General features: G+C 31.9%; 1 protein-coding gene across 2 annotated transcripts in view; it reads right to left on the reverse strand.

Annotated features, from left to right (window-relative positions):
- Positions 1-18,865, reverse strand: part of celf5a (cugbp, Elav-like family member 5a) — a 373,513-nt gene that overhangs the window by 78,733 nt on the left and 275,915 nt on the right. For both annotated transcript variants that reach the window (NM_001130788.2, NM_001431119.1), the window contains 2 exon segments: positions 8,118-8,197; positions 16,020-16,148. In NM_001130788.2, the coding sequence (NP_001124260.1) occupies positions 8,118-8,197; positions 16,020-16,148 (209 nt within the window).

The following is an 18,865-nucleotide window of genomic DNA, read 5'->3' on the forward strand; positions in this document are numbered from 1 at the left end:
CAACGCAACGGATGCCCTTTCAGCCTCAAGCAAACACTGGGAAAAATAATAAATTTAGTTTAATATATTTACACTTATTCTAAAACTACAGAATACATAACCATTAAACATCAAAACTAGTATTTTATAAATATTTAAATATTAATATATTTAAATGATATTTTTTAAATATTGCTTTACATTAATTACGTTTAGCAGTACCAATTATTAAAATATTAGATATTTTAAATATTTTTTTACTATATTATCAATAATATACGCTAAAATATGTATAACGCTAATGTATAAATATATTGAGATATCTTAACTTAAACTTAAACTGTATTTATTCAATATTGGTAAATTTATATTTATAAATTTATATTACACATTTATTTATCAAGTAAATCATACTGTCAAGAAATTATTTATTTATGCTGATATTTCATATTTCGAAAACTTTATTTGAAAACACGAGAAACATCTCTATAAAAAGCTGTATAAATCACAATTGAGCTGTGAGAAGCCAAACATTATGGCCTGCAATTTCGGCCCGGCGTTTTCCCCCTAGTTGCTGTTGCTCAGATATCCACACAGTCATGAGGAAATGAAAATCCTGAACACATTGCCATTCAACCATAGACAGTGGCAATCGGTTCAGCGGCGCAAACTCTCCTAAACCAAGCAGATTGTAATATCAGATAGCAGCGGCAGTTTCATTTTCCTGTATTTGTTGAAATACGGTCAATCCCAGGCGTACACACTGGGCTGGAAATGAGACCGAAGCACAGGGTTAGAGATCTGTGACCCTTCCTAACCTTCTCTGGGTGTAATTTTATCCCTGGTCTTTCATTGTACAAGGCTTTCCTGAAGTCCAGCAATTTGCTTTACCGCATGATGGTGTAAATTTTTAATTGCCCCACGTCCACAATGGGGGAAGGGGCGTGAGTCGAATAAAAACCCACAAACATGCTCTGACTTGAAAGTAGGATCTTCCTATTGGTGCATATGCACATTCAGTCAAAAAACACACAAATGCATTCAGCCCGAGTTTCTGGAGCTGGAAAATTAGATCAGAGTATGTAGTTCTGACCCCATGGCTGTGCCAGCAAGAGAAACGGACGGAAAATAAGGGGAGATACATGGAAAGGGGGCTGTGTGTGCATGAATGCATGTGTGTGTGTATGAAGATAATGCGCTGTATGCGATGAGCCGGGGGGATTTGAGTCGAATATAAAATTGGACTGACTGTTAGTGGCGAGGGTTTCTGCAATAAGGCCAGTTTCATGCTGTCCACAATCGCATCATTAGCTGACTGCTTTGTGCATGCCTGTTGAAAATGAATTAGCAGTCATTTCTTCACTGGAGTTCTTACTGTAAGAACTACGAGCTGCTTTTGGTGCGAAGAAAGAGTGAACTGGGGATGTGATGGATGCTGGATTGCGAGTAAAGCAACGAATGGTAATCTTTATTATAACAACAGCATTGAAAGGACAGATCAGCTCAAAATTAAAATTTTGCTGTTTGTTTACTCACACTCAGGCCATGTCAAATGTAGATAACTAATGAAGTATTTAACCGTTCATGACGATTCGTACAAATCAATAACTATGTTTAAATCCAGAGATGTAAATCAAACTGAAATATCGCATTAAATATTTGCGAATTAAGCACCGCTTCCATCGAATGAGTCAAAGAGATGAAAAACGTGACTTTGTGATTAACTGCTACCAAATATCAAAAAGAAACATAGAATATGATGCAGCAGGAGAAGCCACAGTGGGCCTTTTTTCTAATATAAAAAATTACTTGCATCTCAGACGACGAAACGTAATGAACAAGCAGTGGTTTTTGAAGGCGCAAGCCGCTCTTTTGGATTGCAGCCACTCAAAATAGTACTGATAATAATAATTCTGGATCATTTTAATGATGAATTTTGGGCTGCAATATTTTAGAATGGCCCAAACAACATTTCATATGTCATACTATGTAGTCAGTATATGTCTTTCTATACGACACAATCACACGGCAATTCGTAACTTTTTGATTTAGTGACTAATTTGTATGAATTTGTACAATCTCATTCATACAGTTTAGTACAACTTGCTCATCCCCCAATGACGATTAGGTTTAGGGGTGGGGTTGGGTGCCACGCCTTGTTTTTAAAATCGTACATTTTTGTACGAATTAGCCACTAAACTTACAAAACTTAGAATAGTTAAATTTTCTCATGAGATAAGGCTGTTCTGTTGTAGTTTATCTACTTTTGTCTAATAGGATAAAAGGTTTCGCCTAATCAGTTTTACACGTATACGTTTTTATGTGCGTTTTTCAAATCTATGTGCATCTTGGTATCTCCATTTAAAATTTTGATGCAATTTTACTAAACGCGTTTAAAAATAGGTGCATGCACCTCTACATGCAAAACAAATATAAAAAAACTCAGTTTAGAGTAGTTCTTAGCATGTCGCTAAAGGATTTCTTGAATGTTTTGGGTATTTTTAGCATGCTGTGTCTCAGGCCCTGTCTATAATGAAATTCAATTAATAGTCTTTTTTTTTACACGAATTAAACATGGATCTAAATCGGATTGGATCAATGTTTGGTTGCCAATATTTGACTTTAGTCTGAAGAATTACCCGATGTTGTAAATCTGATCCTTCATACTCTTTACTGCTTTGCTTTAGTGTTAGAATTGCATAAAGCTATATAGCCCCGCCCACAATGAAATCTCAATCTTATAGGGCATAGTTAAATCAAGAATAAAAAGTCTGGCAATAATTACTCACCTTCATGTTGTTCCAAACCCCCAAGCCCTTTGTTTAACTTCGGAAAATAAAAATTAATATAATAATTACAATTATTTTTCGATGAATACTGAGAGCTCCTTCATCCTCCATAGACAGCAACGGTCCAGACTCATTCAAATTCCAGAAAGGCACCAAAAACATTGTCTGTGTGTCTTCAGTGGTTCAATCAGAATATTTACGAGAATTTGCCCTGTACACACAGCAAAATAATGACTTTATTCAACAGATTCTTCTCATCAGTGTCAGTATAGAGCTCGCTCTTGTACTTATGCTGACAATGAGAAGAAGAATTTGTATAATGTTCACACAAAAGTATTCTCATAGTTTAATATTGTTCCGCTTTAATCACTGAAGGCATACAGACTGTTTGGAGGATGCTTTTTTGTATTTTTCTGGACTTGAACAATTCAGGTACCTTGCTGTCTATGGAGGATGAGGGAGCTCTTAAATTTCACCAAGAATATCTTAATTTTACTTCAATAAACGTGATTCTCCAAATATTTACATAACTATCAAGCTAAGAATTTTTTTTTTTTTTTTGTGCACACATAAAACAAAAGTAATGACTTTATTCAACCAATTCTTCTCCTCAGTGTCAGTATAGGGCTCGTTCTTGTACTTATACTGACAATGAGGAGAAGAGACTGTTTAAAAAAAGTCATTATTTTTCTTTTATGTGCAAACGATGAGTTTAAGTGCACAAGTCGGGAACCTTGCTTTTAATGGAGGATGAAGGAGCTCTCAAATTTTACCTAAAATATCATAATTTGGGTTCCGTAGACAAATGAACGAAGGTCCAAGAGGTTTAGAATGACAAGAGGATGACTAATTAATAACAAAGTTTTAATTTATGAGTGAACTAACACTTAATAAATTGTTTTTGTAAAAAACAAAACAGAAAAACATCAAATTACTACTGTTGCATTCAATATTCTAATCACGCAACGTCAAAGCCTAAATTAAACATTGACTGCTTACCATTTTTACCAGAGCGTTTTGTTTTGACAGCAGAAAGTGAATGATGTATGCCCTAAACTTATAAATCACATCATGTCTAGTGCGAGAGTCACTTCAATAAGCATGTGATTCTCTGAATATTTACATAACTATCAAGCCACAAGAATAATTTTGTGCACACATGAAACAAAAATAATGGCTTCATTCAACAGATTTCTAACCTCGGTGTCAGTATAGGGCACACTCTTGTACTTACACTGATAATGAGACGAAGAAACTGTTGAATAAAGTCATTATTTTTGTTTTATGTGCACATAATGAGTTTATGTGCCTAAGTTTGGAACCTTGCTGTCTATGGACGATGAGGGAGCTCTCAAATTTCTTAAAAATATCATAATTTGTGTTCCGTAGACAAACAAACAAAGATCTCAGGGGTTTGGAATGACACAAGGGTGACTAATTAATGACATAATTTTATGGGTGAACTAACACTTTAATTTATTGTTTTTGTAAATGAAAACACCAAAAAAAACAATGAATTACTACTGGTGCAGTCTTTATTCCAATCGCGCAACGCAAAGTTCTAAATTAAACATCCAACACACTCTGACTGCTTACCATTTTTATCAGAGAATTTTGTTTTGACAGCAGAAAATAAATTACGTATGACTTCAACTTATAAATCACATCATGTCTTGTGCGAGAGTTACTTCAATAAGCATGTGATTCTCAGATGGCGGCGCTGAGGGCGTGAGAGGCTGGTGGGTGTTCGCTAAGTTCGCCGCGGCTTCTTTTTGAAGAGTTTGCAGATGGATGAGTGCTTCATCAAGACCTGCCTTGAGAAGAACTCCATTATCTGGGCTAAACATCTCACTTCGGCACCTGTGAGCCGCGCGAGTCGCGACCCCCTCCTTCTACAACTCCAGACTCGAGAGAATGGAGGCCGGTAAGGTTTTCCATAATCAATTTACCTTCCGAGATGAACATAAACCTTCTCCATCCCTCCCCCGTGAGCTTCCCCTGTCTCTCTTTCTACTTTTCTGTCTCGCGCTCTCTCTCTTTTTCTCTCCTCCACTCCCACCTCAGTACATGCCAATGAATAATTCACCAGTCAATGTGGTGAAAGGTGAGGTAAACAAGTCTATTGCCTAATGTCCCGAGAGGACGGAGGGGAGAGAGAGAGATGTCTGAGCGCTGAAGATTTTAGGACTGTGGTTTACATTTCAATGTCCCCCTGAATCATTTGCACCTTGCTTGACCCTAAAGGTTATACCGAGAGCAGATCAGAAGGTGGATGCATCTCTCGCGCTGTTTAGTTGCGTATTTCTTTGTCTTAAAGCGACAGTTCAGCAAAATGTGAAAATGATGTCATTAACTGTAAAATAATACTATCACAACTGCGTTTTCAGTATAAAAGCGTGGATCATACTGACAGAAAAAGTTATTGGCAGTTGTCGAAAATGTAAAAAAAAAAATGACATACATTGTGTGGAATATTGGTAAACCACTGATTTTTAAAGGCACACTCCACTTCTTTAGGAAAAGGCTCATTTTACAACTCCCCTATAGAGTTAAACAGTTGAGTATTTTATGTTTTAATCACTCTACGGGTCTGATGTGAGCACTATCTTAGCATAGATTACTCTAATTATACAGGTATGAGAGTATAGTTCTTAGCCATAGCAGTCTAAAGAATAGCAACTTTTCTATTTTAGGCAGTCTAAGTACATGATGTAACTGTAGATGAATCGAGCAGCAACAGGAAAGTAAATGGAAACATTTTTGGAAATTTTGGAGAAAGATGCTAATGGTCTAATCCGATTCAATGATTTATGCTAAGCTAAGCTAAAAGTGCTGCCTACCAGACCTGGAGAGTATAAACTGTTTAACCCTCGGGGACTTGTAAAATTATCCTATTTGCACAATTGTGTTCCTTGAATGTGAAAAAAAAAAAAAAATCAACCAAGGCTCAAATTCCTCTTAATGAATAAATAAATAAATAAATTGAAAATTCTGCATTCTCAGGACTCTCAAAATAAAGGTCCAGGCTCCAGCACTGGCAAAATACAAAATCTTAGCAGCCATTCTCAACAAAAAATAAATAAAATAAATAAATAAATAAAATTATTGGCTGATGTATTGGTAGACCTGGAGTTTAGCTGGAGATTGCTGGAGTAATATATATAGAGAGAGTTCTTTGCACTGTCAAAACAAAAATCCACAATTGTTAACAGCCCAAACAGAAAAAAAAGATGCTAACGTAACGAACGAATGCAAAACAGTTGCTGCAAGTAAATGTATATTGTTTCACATATTCGCTAAATTAGAAAGTATAATTCAAAAAATCTTCTTTCGCATCTCTGTCAAAATAAAAGTCCTATTAGGTCCAACATATTTCAGCTGATCATTATCAATTTTTGATCATTTAATAAGCAGAGCATTCTTCAACATATCTCCATGTACGTTTCACAGAATAAATAAGGTCATACAGGTTTGGGATCACATGGTAGTGCATAGAAAAAAGAAAACACATCTGAATTATATTTTGTTGTATAAACCTCTTTAAAATAGTTTTATTGTGATAAAAGCACATATTAAAAAGCATTTTGACAGTCCATCATTTTGTCAGGAGTAAACCGTCTTTTAGCAAATAAAACAGCAGTGTGTGAGCTACTTCTGAAAGCCGAACAATGGGTTTGTGACTGAATGGCTGTGTGATTCAGACAGACTGTGCTGAATAGTTGGCTTTTTATGGCTCAGCGTCCAGTCCTCGAGATTGAGACGGCCGGACAAAGGCCACGTGCTGATATGCTGGCAATGCAGCTATTCAACAAAACAATATGGCCAAATATGCAGTTTGAGAGTTGAAGTGACTGATTTTTTTTTCTTATTTGTTTGCGCAGAATCGATTTAATTGCCTGGTTTGCCTTCATTCAGCTGCAAAGTCTTAGGCAGTCATTGTTATACGAGTTATAAAGTTTAACATTACAACTACTAAGCTACCTAGACTGAAATTTAAGTGTATATATATATATATATATATATATATATATATATATATATATATATATATATATATATATATATATGTATGTATGTATACATATATACACACACACACACAGTTGAATTCAGAATTCTTAGCCCCCTTTTGAATTTTTTTTTTCTTTTTTAAATATTTCACAAATAACGTTTAACAGAGCAAGGAAATTTTCACAGTACGTCTAAAAAAACTTTTTTTTTCTCTTATTTGTTTCATTTCGGCTAAAATAAAAACATTTTTGATTTTTTTTAAACACCATTTTATGGACAAAATTATGAGCCCCATTAAGCTAGATTTTTTCGATTGTATACAGAACAAATGATTGTTATACAATAACTTGCCTAATTACCCTAACCTACCCAGTTGTATTAAATTTTAAATATTTTAAAAATAAATTTTATAGGGAATTTATGAATTCAGATTTCAACGATATATATAATCTAAAATGGTAAAATCTAATATGATAAAATCTAAACAACCAAAATTTAAAATCATGACCTTTTATAAGACAAGAAACCATTATTTTAGTGCACTGTAAAAAAAATGGTTTTACAAAATTGATTTGTGTTGAGACAACATAAAGGAATTAAGTAGCTAGTAATTCCTTCATGTTAATTTAAGTGGATTAAACTTAAAACAAAGAGTTTCCCCCTCAAAAAACTCAAGAATTGTGTTATTTCAGCTCATTTTAAATAAGTTTCAATGAACGTCCAACTAAATTTTTTGAGTGATTGTAAAATGTCATAAAGTGTTATTCTTTATGCAATGACCTTTATAAATTAATATTTATAATCAATAATAGTAAAATATTATGTAATAGTGTAAATATTAAAGTAATAATAAAAATATTAGGTTATACTGTATATGGTTTTAAAAACATACCTAATACAAAAAAGGAACACTTTGAATTAACTTAGTGGATAATAAATATTACCTGATTGAAAAAGGTCATGCCAATCAATCAATCAATCAATCAATCAATCAATCAATCAATCAATCAATCAATCAATCAATCAATCAATCAATCAATCAATCAATCCTAATAAATGTCATGATATCTGTAGAAATTGTTGCTGAAGTCAACAGACTGACACTTTAAAAATGAAACTTTACAAAGACAGCATTTTCTATGAACCAGAAACAAGATTTCTTTTTGCATGACCCTTCCAGTAATGCAGTGACCCTAAAAGCAATTCAAACACATGTATAAAAGTCACTGCAGCTGCCGTCTGTCAGAAGAACAGCAAAGAAAGAAAATAGGCCAGAAAATAAGAGGGTTTTTGTTGTTTTTTAGAGTGTTTGTGTGTTCTGGAGGAGTGTGTACTCACAGGCATGGTTTGACTGCCGTGCAGAGCGCTGATTGCGGACTGAGCTTCAGCATGTGTGGAGAACTTTACAAAAGCACAGCCTGATGGAGAAAAACACACACACACACACACACACACACACACACACACACACACACACACACACACACACACACACACACACACACACACACAGAAACCCTTTAACTACAGTGTAGAAAAGCACATTAAAACACTAGAGACAGGCAGAAAACCCTCCAATGTAAGCAAACCTTTCCTCTAGAGACTCAAAAAGCGGGCTATTTACTGCCACATGCCCATCTATGCAAACAAAAACACTAAATACAGGATAATTGATAACATTTTTAAGCGCGGCTGCTGATATTCATCGTGCCATTTGGGATTTGAGAGCAGTCGGGTTGCAAATCGTTGAAGAAGCTGATAAAATATTAAGGGTTTGTGTTAATGCAGCTTATATATATATATATATATATATATATATATATATATATATATATATATATATATATATATATATATATATATATAGAGAGATATACTAAGATTTGAATTTTTAAATGATTTTGAAAGAATTCACTGACATTGCATTTATTTTGTTCTATTATACAGTAAAGTTTTGAAATTTTACTGCAGTTTAAAAAAACTGTTTTCTTGTTTGATGTCTTTTTTATTCTTATTATGCAAAACTGATTTATTTTATCTTCTCTAGTCTTCAGTGATTCCTAAATCTTGTGATTGGAAGTGATCGGGAATCTTTCTAGTATGCTGATTTGCTGTTTTGTTATGATTGATTATTATTGGTATTGAATCTTTAAAAATGATTCTAATAAATAGCAATGTTGTACACATGAATGTGGAAACCGTGAAACCTTTTACTTTGTTTTTTTATTTATAAAGAAAGTTAAAATAACATTGATTTGGAATAAAATATATTGTGTTTACATTACAAATGTTTTACATGCAGTTATATGTGCTCTTGCTGAGTCAAAGTAAATACGGGAATGGTACTTATTGAATGGTACTTTATTAAGTTTCAATACTGAAATGTTCCTTGAGCAAATGATTAATATATAAATGAGTAACATGTCACAATGAAGACTAAACTAAATGACATTCTAAACTACATCCAGCAAGAACAGTCATTTAAAGTTTTTTTACTGTATTTTTGATCAAATATATGCATCCTCATCACAACATTTATGTTTAAGATATATTTATTAAATGACTAAACAGCCAGAATAAATAACATTTTACACTACATTCAGCAAGTAAAATCATTTTAAATGCAAAAATAATTGCATAACTTTTACTGTATTTTTGATCAAATAAATGCAGAAAATGCTACTTTTTGTTATAAAATCCCTGACTAAAACCTTTATCGTGGTAGTGTAAATGGCTAAACCCCAGGAGTAAATGACATTTCAAATTAAACTCAGAAAGAAGATGCATTTTGCATAAGAACAATTTTAAGTATTTTACAGTTTTTGCAGTGTTTTTGAACATATAAATGCATAATATGCTTCTTTTTTTTCTTTTTTTACATTTCTGACCACAACTTTTATACCGGTATAGTATAAATGACGAAATAGGAATAAATTAAATTGTAAATTGTAATAAATGACATTCAGCTAGTAAAATTATATATAAAAAATGTAAATACATTTTCACAACTTTTACAGTTTTACTGTATTTTTTGATCAAATAAATGAAGAATATGCTTGTTTAAAAAAATGACCACAACCTTTCTCCAGATTGTGTAAATAACTAAACCCCAGGAATAAATTACATTTTAATTCAATGTAGCAAGTAAAATCATTTTAATTTCTGATGATAGTTACAATTTTTATAGTTTTTTACCGCATTTTTTATCAAATAAATGCAGAATATGTTGAATATTACAATCTTTATTTAGTGCAAATTACTAAACCACAGGAATAAATTAAATTTTAAATAACATTCTTCAAAAATATTTTAATTGTACTATTTTTTCTTTTACAATTTTACTGTATTTTTGATCAAATAAATGCAGAATATGCCACATTTCCGATGAAAAAATCTTTATCCTGGGAGTGTAAATGACTAAACCACAGGAATAAATGACTCTTATGTTAAATGTAGCAAGTAAAATCATTTTAAATTCTAATTATATTTCACAGTTTTACTGTTTTTTACCGCATTTTTATCAAATAAATGCAGAATATGCAAAATATCACAACCTTTATCCTATTAGTGTAAGTAACTAAAAAAGTATCATAAACAACATTCAGCAAGCAAAAGATTTAAAAGTTAAATTAAAGAATTGAACTCACAATGTTACAGTTTTACTGTATTTTTGATTTTATTATTTTTAAATCCAGAATTTGTTAATTTCAAATTTACAAATTTTATTCTGGTAGTGTAAATGACTAAACCACAGGAGTTACAGACAATTTGACCTACATTCAGCAAGTATAATGATTTTAAAATAAAATAATATTGAACAATTTTACTGTACTTTTGATCAAATAATGCAAAATATGCTAAATTTTATATTTCTGACCACTATCTTTATCCCTGTGGTGTAAACATCTAAACCACATGAATAAACTGTATTTTAAAATAAAATCGTCAAAGTAAAGTTATTTTTATATTCAAAAAATATTTTACTGTTTTTCTTCAAATTAATGCAGAGTGTCTGAAGTACAACCGTTATACCATTAGTGTAACCAAACCACAGTAATAAATTAAATTGTAAAATTATATTTAGAAAGTAATTATTTTCTAAAAAAATGCCACAATTTTACTGCTTTTTTATCAAATAAATGTAGAATATACTTTTTTATGCTTTTTTAATATACTTAGTTCTGACCATAACATTTATCCCTGCGGTGTAAGTATCTAAACCACACAACAAAAATGTATTTTGAACTAAATTCAGCAAGTTAAATTATTTAATATTCTAAAAATATTAACCAATTTTACAGCTTTTACTGTACTTTTTTTTTCTTTTGATCAAATAAATGCAGAACATGCAGATTATTACAACCTTCATTTTGGCAGTGTAAATGACTAAACCACATGAATAAAGTATATTTTAAAATCAATTCAGCCAGTAAAATTATTTAAAATTCTAAAAATATTTACCAGTTTTACAGCTTTTACTTTATTTTTTATCAAATAAATGCAGAATATGCAGAATTTTCGATGGCAACCTTTATCCTGGTGGTATACATGACTTAGCCACATTAATAAGTAACATTTTAAACTATTCAGCAAGTAAATTATTTTATATTCTAATAATGTCAAAAAATGTTGCAGCGTTTACTGTACTTTAGATTAAAAAAAAAGCAAAATATGCTACATTTCTGATGAAAACATTTAAACTACTTTTAATCTACATTAAGCAATAATTTTAAATTTTAATGATATTTCAAAATTTTACTGTTTTTTACCGCATTTTTTATCAAACAAATGCTAAATGTGCAGAATATCGCAACCTTTATCCTGGTAGTGTAAATAAGTAAACCACAGAAAAAATAAGTACATTGTAAACAACATTCCTCAAAAAAATTTACTGTATTGTTGATCAAATAAAAGCAGAATATGCCACATTTCTGATGACAACCTTTATCCTAGTAATGTGAAAGACTAAACAACTGTAATAAGTGACATTTCAAACTACATCTGGCAAATAAAATTATTTTACATTCTAATATCATCAAAAAATGTTACAACTTTTATTGTATTTTTGATCAAATAAATGCAGAATATCCCAACCTTTATACCGGTAGTGTAAATAACAAAACCACAGGAATAAATTCAATGTAAAAATATATTCAGCAAATAAAATTATTCTAAATTCTAATAAGTTTCACAATTGTACACTATTTACTGTATTTTCAGTCAAACAAATGCAGAATATGCTTTATGTATACATACATATATATACATACATATATACATAAACATATATATATATATATATATATATATATATATATATATATATATATATATATATATATATATATATATATATATATATATATATAAACCACATGAATAAATTGTATTTTAAACTAAATTCAGCAGGCAAAATTATTCAAAATTAAAAAATATATTTTCCAATTTTACAGCTTTTACTGTACTTTAAATCAAATGAATGCAGAATATGCAAAATGTCACAATTTTTATCCCAGTAGTGTAAATAACCAAACCACAGGAATAATTTAAAGTGTAAACTATATTCAGGAGGTAAAATCATTTTAAATTCTAATATTATTTAACAATTTTACAGTTTTTACTGAGTGCAGAATATCACAACCTTTTTTCCAGTAGTGTAAATGAAACAGTTATTCGGTGACTGTTATGACGTCTATCTTCTTTGGTCTGTTCCATAAGACTGGATATATTCACCGATCGGCCCCCCTAAGTAGCAGAAATAATCCTCCAGCAATTTGTGTGCGACTGGCGAGGGAAGAACGGCGACTCCCACTGTGCTTTTCCAAATGCCAGGCTGTATTAGTGTCTACCACTGTCCCTGCGGCCTCGCTGGCCAAACAATGGAGTCTATAAAAAGTTGAGCGCTCAGATGTGTGCTTTTTCTGCGTCTCTGAAGAGTCTTCTGTGTTCAATGAGTGACAAATTGTTGGTTTTTGGACCGAGCGAAATGTCAACGCTAAGTTTTAGTATTTAGGAGAGTACACAAAGAGAAGAATAATAGAGGGAGGAACTTGATTTCGTCTGCCAGAAATTGATTGAGGATTGCGTACAGTTATGTTTTGAAAAAAATAAAATATTCAGCTTCTCTGGATTTATGATTTATAGGCGCGTCAGATTTTGTGTTACTGATTACATTACTTTTAAAATTAAAATAAAAATGTTGTCATTTAGAGCTTAAAATGTTAAAAAGGTGCCATGTTTTTAGACATATATTTAGACATATACACTAACCGGCCACTTTATTAAGTACATTTTACTAGTAGCGGGTTGGACCCCCTTTTGCCTTCAGAACTGCCTAATCCTTCGTGGCATAGATTCAACAAGGTACTGGAAAATTCCTCAGAGGTTTTGGCCCATTTTGACAAGATAGCATCACACAGTTGCTGCAGATTTGTCAGCTGCACATCCATGATGCGAATCTCTTATTCCACCACATTTTAAAAATGCTCTATTGGATTGAGATCTAGTGACTGTGGAGGCCTTTGAGTACAGTGAAATCATTGTCATGTTCAAGAATCATTACACCATCACAAATCCCACACCTTCTTCTCTGACCTCTGGCATCAAGGCATTTAGGCCACTAGAACTGCAGCTCACTAAATATTTTCTCTTTTTCTGACCATTCTCTGTAAACACTAGGGATGGTTGTGCTTGAAAATCCCAGTAGATCATTAGTTTCTGAAATACTCAGACCAGCCCAACTGGCATCAACAACCATGCCATGTTCAAAGTCACTTAAATCACGTTTCTTTGCCATTCTGATGCTCGGCTTGAACTGCAGCAGACCGCCTTGACCATGTCTACATGCCTAAATGCATTGAATTGCGGCCACGTGATTGGCTGATTACAAATTTGTTAACGACCAGTTGGACAGGTGTACCTAATAAAGTGGCTGGTGAGTGTATATTTATTTTTAGACAACACAATAACAATGTTTTTTGTTTGTTTGGTTGTTTTATTAGAAGGATTGAGAAATACATATTTGGTGGAATAATCCTGATTTCCCATATCAAGAAATGAAAACATTTGTAATTTTAACCAATTGTTATTTTCTGAAAAAAGAAGAATGAATAAATACATAAATAAATAAATAAATAAATGAAGATTTTCATTTTATAGGCGAAGAAACATTTAGAATTAACGAATAAGCAGTTAATTTATAGTTGTAACATGGAGTGCATGCAGCTATTTTTATAGTGCGTTTCCCACAGTTTCACATAAAAATGTTTTAGACTTAATATTCATTTAAAATATTAAGTGTTGTTTTGTCAAAATTCTCATGTACTAAAAATTTATATTTAAAGTATTAGTTGTGAAGTGAGAGGAACTTAATTCCATGTTTTTGTTTCTAGCATTGTTACATTGTAACATGTTACTGGTAGCTATATATTATAAGGACTTTTAAGATATGGCTTACGAATCATGTGACTCATTGGTGTTTCTTTTCTTGAAAAGATTCTTTTTTCAGAAAATACAGAACAGGGAGTGTTCATAAGTGTATAATCATGATATGGTGCAAGTCATGAATATGAGGGAGATTTCATGTGTGCTTATGACAACTTTCATTAAGTAACATTCGCTCAGTTTTGTGATTTTAAGTGCAAAGAAGACATTGTTTGAGATGTCGTTGCTGTGACAACATGACTTTTCCAAGATAACATAACTGGGCATAAATCTGTAATAAACATGAATGTCATGATGCCATTAAAACTCGTGAATATTTTTCAAATCACCTTTTTCAGTGGAACAAACTGAATTTGTCAATAAAATTTCTCATTAAAATATCCATACTCAAAGTGTAAAATAATTTTATAACAGCATCATTAATATTTACTGACATTTCAGTTTCCACAACAGTTATGGTCAAGAAAAAAAAAATATTAATGACACTTTTGAAAAAAAAATCATGACACAATTATAATGGCCTCTTGACAATCATGTTTATGACAGATACAGATTTATGACCAGTCATGTTGAAAAGTTGTTATAACATAGACATCTCACACAATGTCACTTTTGCTGTGTGAATGACACTCAATGACAGTTGTCATAAGCAAACTTAAAAGCTCATTCACATTCATGTGTCACGATCACTAGCAATCCTATGCAGATCGCTGGAGAACTACACATCTGCCACTACATGAACTACAACTACCATAATGCCTTGCGCCAATCTACAATCCCTACAGCTGACAATAATCACACTCATCAATCACACTCATGAAGACATACATTCAGATGAAACTTATTCTGGCTGATTACCAGGACTATAAACTCAGCACACACACACACACACACACACACACTTCTTTGTGTTTTGTTATTGTAACACCACAAAGTGTTTTTTTTTTTTTTTGTCTTGTCATGCCGTATTGAAGCCGTATTTTTGACCCTTTGCCTTTTTTATTGTTTCCAATGATTTCACCATACATTGAATATATCGAAATATATACAGTTAAATATGACATACATATTTTTGATTACCTGTATGCTTTTTTTTTTGCCCCTGTTTTGACCATTGCCTGTCTGACCATTGTCTGTTTAATAAACTGTATGTGGATCCTCAACTTTGATATTCAGCACCCTTCTATTAAAAGAAAGGTTTCATGACAGTCTAATAAACACCCACTTCAGGTAACATTTTATAGTATTTATCTCTTTGTTGATTTGTTTGTTTATTTATTTTTTTGTTAATATAATTGGAAGAAATCTCTTCTGCTCCCCAAGGCTACATTTATTTGATAAAAATACAGTAAGAAAAAAAAAAAAAATATATATATATATATATATATATATATATATATATATATATATATATATATATATATATATATATATATATATATATATATATATATACATATTTGGCAGACCTATGATTGTTGTAATATATATATATATATATATATATATATATATATATATATATATATATATATATATATATATATATATATATATATATATATACATATATAATCATTAAGAAGTTTGTTTTCAGGTCTGCCAAATACGCTGTTGTTGTGTGAATAAACAACTTATTTTGTTTGTTTTTGGTTGAAAATGGAGTCAAGGGAATCCCTCCTTAGATTGCACTAATTATTTCATCAAATAAACACATCCTCAGTCAACATAACAGTGTTCCTTTTGACATATTGACTATTAATATATCATCATGCCATAAAAAGTGGCGTAACCCACCTTTGCTATTTCCGTCGGGACCTCTAAGCACAGTGCACTCCTCGATGACTCCGTAGGGCTCAAAAAGACGGTACACGTCCTCCTCCGTCTGCTGTTTGTTCAGCATTCCGACGAACAGCTTCCTGTCTTCTGAAGCAAAGAAAAACAGCACGAATCAAACGACTGGCGTCACCCCTAACCTAGCCATTACCCGCATACATTACTATTGTAAGCACAGCCCAAATAGCACTCAGACTTTTGGGCCTCGGCCAGGACCGGCAAACAGGGACTGCTTTTGCTTGGCCCATTTAGCTTGCGGAATGGAGTCGCAGCAGTAATTGTTCCCCGTGCCAAGTCTGTTCATTTTAATTTGGGGGATAATTGGGTTCAACCCCGTGTTGGAAATGGTAGGGTAGGCCTGAGGTGATAGCGCTAAGCTGTCCTGCTTAGAGGCCTGCTTTAATGGGAAGAAGCGGACAGAGTTTCTACCAAACTCTGGAGGGTGGAGATAGGCTGAGACTAAAGCTACGGTTGACCTGAAAACCAAAGCAACGTGAGATGCTGTCATCGGCTTTTGTGTTTAGTCTGTGCTAATTGGTTGTGTTTATAGATAATGCTTTCTTCGAGCTGAAATCTTGAATGTTAACATGAAATTATAAAGAGCTCCATGCCTGGAGATACTGGCCAAGGACATCTCGTATAAATGAATCACAGTAGGAAATCTGAATAAATCTTTTCATTCATTTACAGGGCAATTTCGCTATTAAAAAGAAAAACCCAGAATTTTTATCCAAAGTGAATTTGCTTAGTTTATGGTCAGGTCGACACAGTGTTGTTATAGTTAACCTAATCTAAATCTGACAAAATGTGTGTGTGTCTGTGTGTGTGTGTGTGTGTGAGTGTGTGTGTGTGTGTGTATGTATATATATATATACATACAATACGCGTATTCGTATTGAACCATTCGGTGCGAGGCTTTCGGTTTGGTATGCATTACAAAACCAAACGATTCAGACTAATATCTGAAAAGATAAAGGAGAATAAAGTGCATAAATTATAATGTTTTCAGTGTAGCTTTGTTCAACAAGGCATCCCAAATGATGTACCAGTCATACATTTCAAAATCACGCCAGTGTGTCAATAACTAGGAAAAGAATAAAACTAAAATGAGGCACACTACGAACAGCTATTCCTGTGGTATTCAGACAGGCTCTTACTACAGATTTGAACAGTGCAAAACACATCACCGAGGCGATCGGTACATGAAAATATAAGACCTCACTCGGTAGTGGAAAATTCATGTTTTAAGAAATCGTTAAATGTAATTAAGCCCTGTCACATTATTAATAAAAAATACTTGAAAGTTGATTGAAACTAAGTTCCATATAAAACAAAATTGTTCTTTTATTTCTGATTGTTTAAATACTACAATAATACATTTAATGTTATCTAAGAAGCTTTTTGGTTTCATTTTATTTGATGCTAAGAAAGTGTACCTCCTTCACTTTTAAAAAGTAAAAGGGAAATAAAGATCATACTTTTATGGTGTTAGTTTCAATAATAAAATAAAACAGTGAAAATCAAAGAAATTCTCAGGCATTTTTTTTTTTTTTTTTGCTGTACATACGCACACACACACACACACACACACACACACACACACACACACACACACACACACACACACACACACATATAGTTTTAATAACTAATTTCTAATAACTGATTCTTTTTATTTTTGTCATGATGACAGTAAATAATATTTTACTAGATATTTTTTTAAGACACTTCTTTACAGCTTTAAGTGACATTTAAAGGCTTAACTAGATTAATTAGGTTAACTAGGCAGGTTAGGGTAATTAGGCAAGTTATTGTATAACGATGGTTTGTTCTGTAGACTAGCAAAAAAGATATAGCTTAAAGGGGTTAATAATTTTAACCTTAAAATAGTTTTTTTTTTTTTTTATTAAAACTGCTTTTACTCTAGCCAAAATAAAACAAATAAGACTTTCTCCAGAAGAAAAAATACTATCAGACATACTGTGAAAATTTTCTTGCTCTGTTAAACATCATTTGGGAATATACACACACACACATATATATATATATATATATATATATATATATATATATATATATATATATATATATATATTCTGTTATTATATTCAGTCAAATATGACAATTATATATTATATGACGATTTAGCTAGTGTCAAATACATTTCAAAATCATATTTAGTGACATTTAAATCTAGCTAAAATGTAATAAATATTTGATTAAATGAATATACGATAAATAAATATATACAGTTATACTTGTACTTCAGAATTATATATTTTTTATCTCAAAATGTTTGGTTGTTTATTAAATCTTTTTCAATATATATAATTTAATCATTAAAATTTCATTTGGCATTTTTTCTTTTTTTTTTTTTACCTTTTAATTTCCATCAATTCCCTATGCACCCTAGTATTTTTGGTCATTATTACAAATTTCTACAACAAACAAGCATATGTCTTAACACACTCATAACGGCGTAATAACATGATTTTGAAGACTTCGGTGATTTCCTGAAGATAAATACAAAAAAAAATGCAACTGGAGTAACTACAGCAGTCGTGATCGTCAATCTCATATGTACAGTAGTAAGGTGTAAATAAATAACTGTGTTTTCAAAGTTTGATGACATTTGATGACGCGTGCAGGGGTTGTAGAGCTGTCCCATTTCTTAGGGGTAAATTTTGAAGCCCTTCCCCTTTACACTCAGTTTCAATGGGAAAGAGGATGGGGTACAAAAATAGAATTGTGTATGGACCCAAATCGATTAGCATGTGTTTTTTGATCTTATGCCAATTTGAAGTCGG

This window comes from Danio rerio, chromosome 22 (genome assembly GCF_049306965.1).
Source record: "Danio rerio strain Tuebingen ecotype United States chromosome 22, GRCz12tu, whole genome shotgun sequence".
In the NCBI taxonomy this organism is placed as follows: Eukaryota; Metazoa; Chordata; class Actinopteri; order Cypriniformes; family Danionidae; genus Danio; species Danio rerio.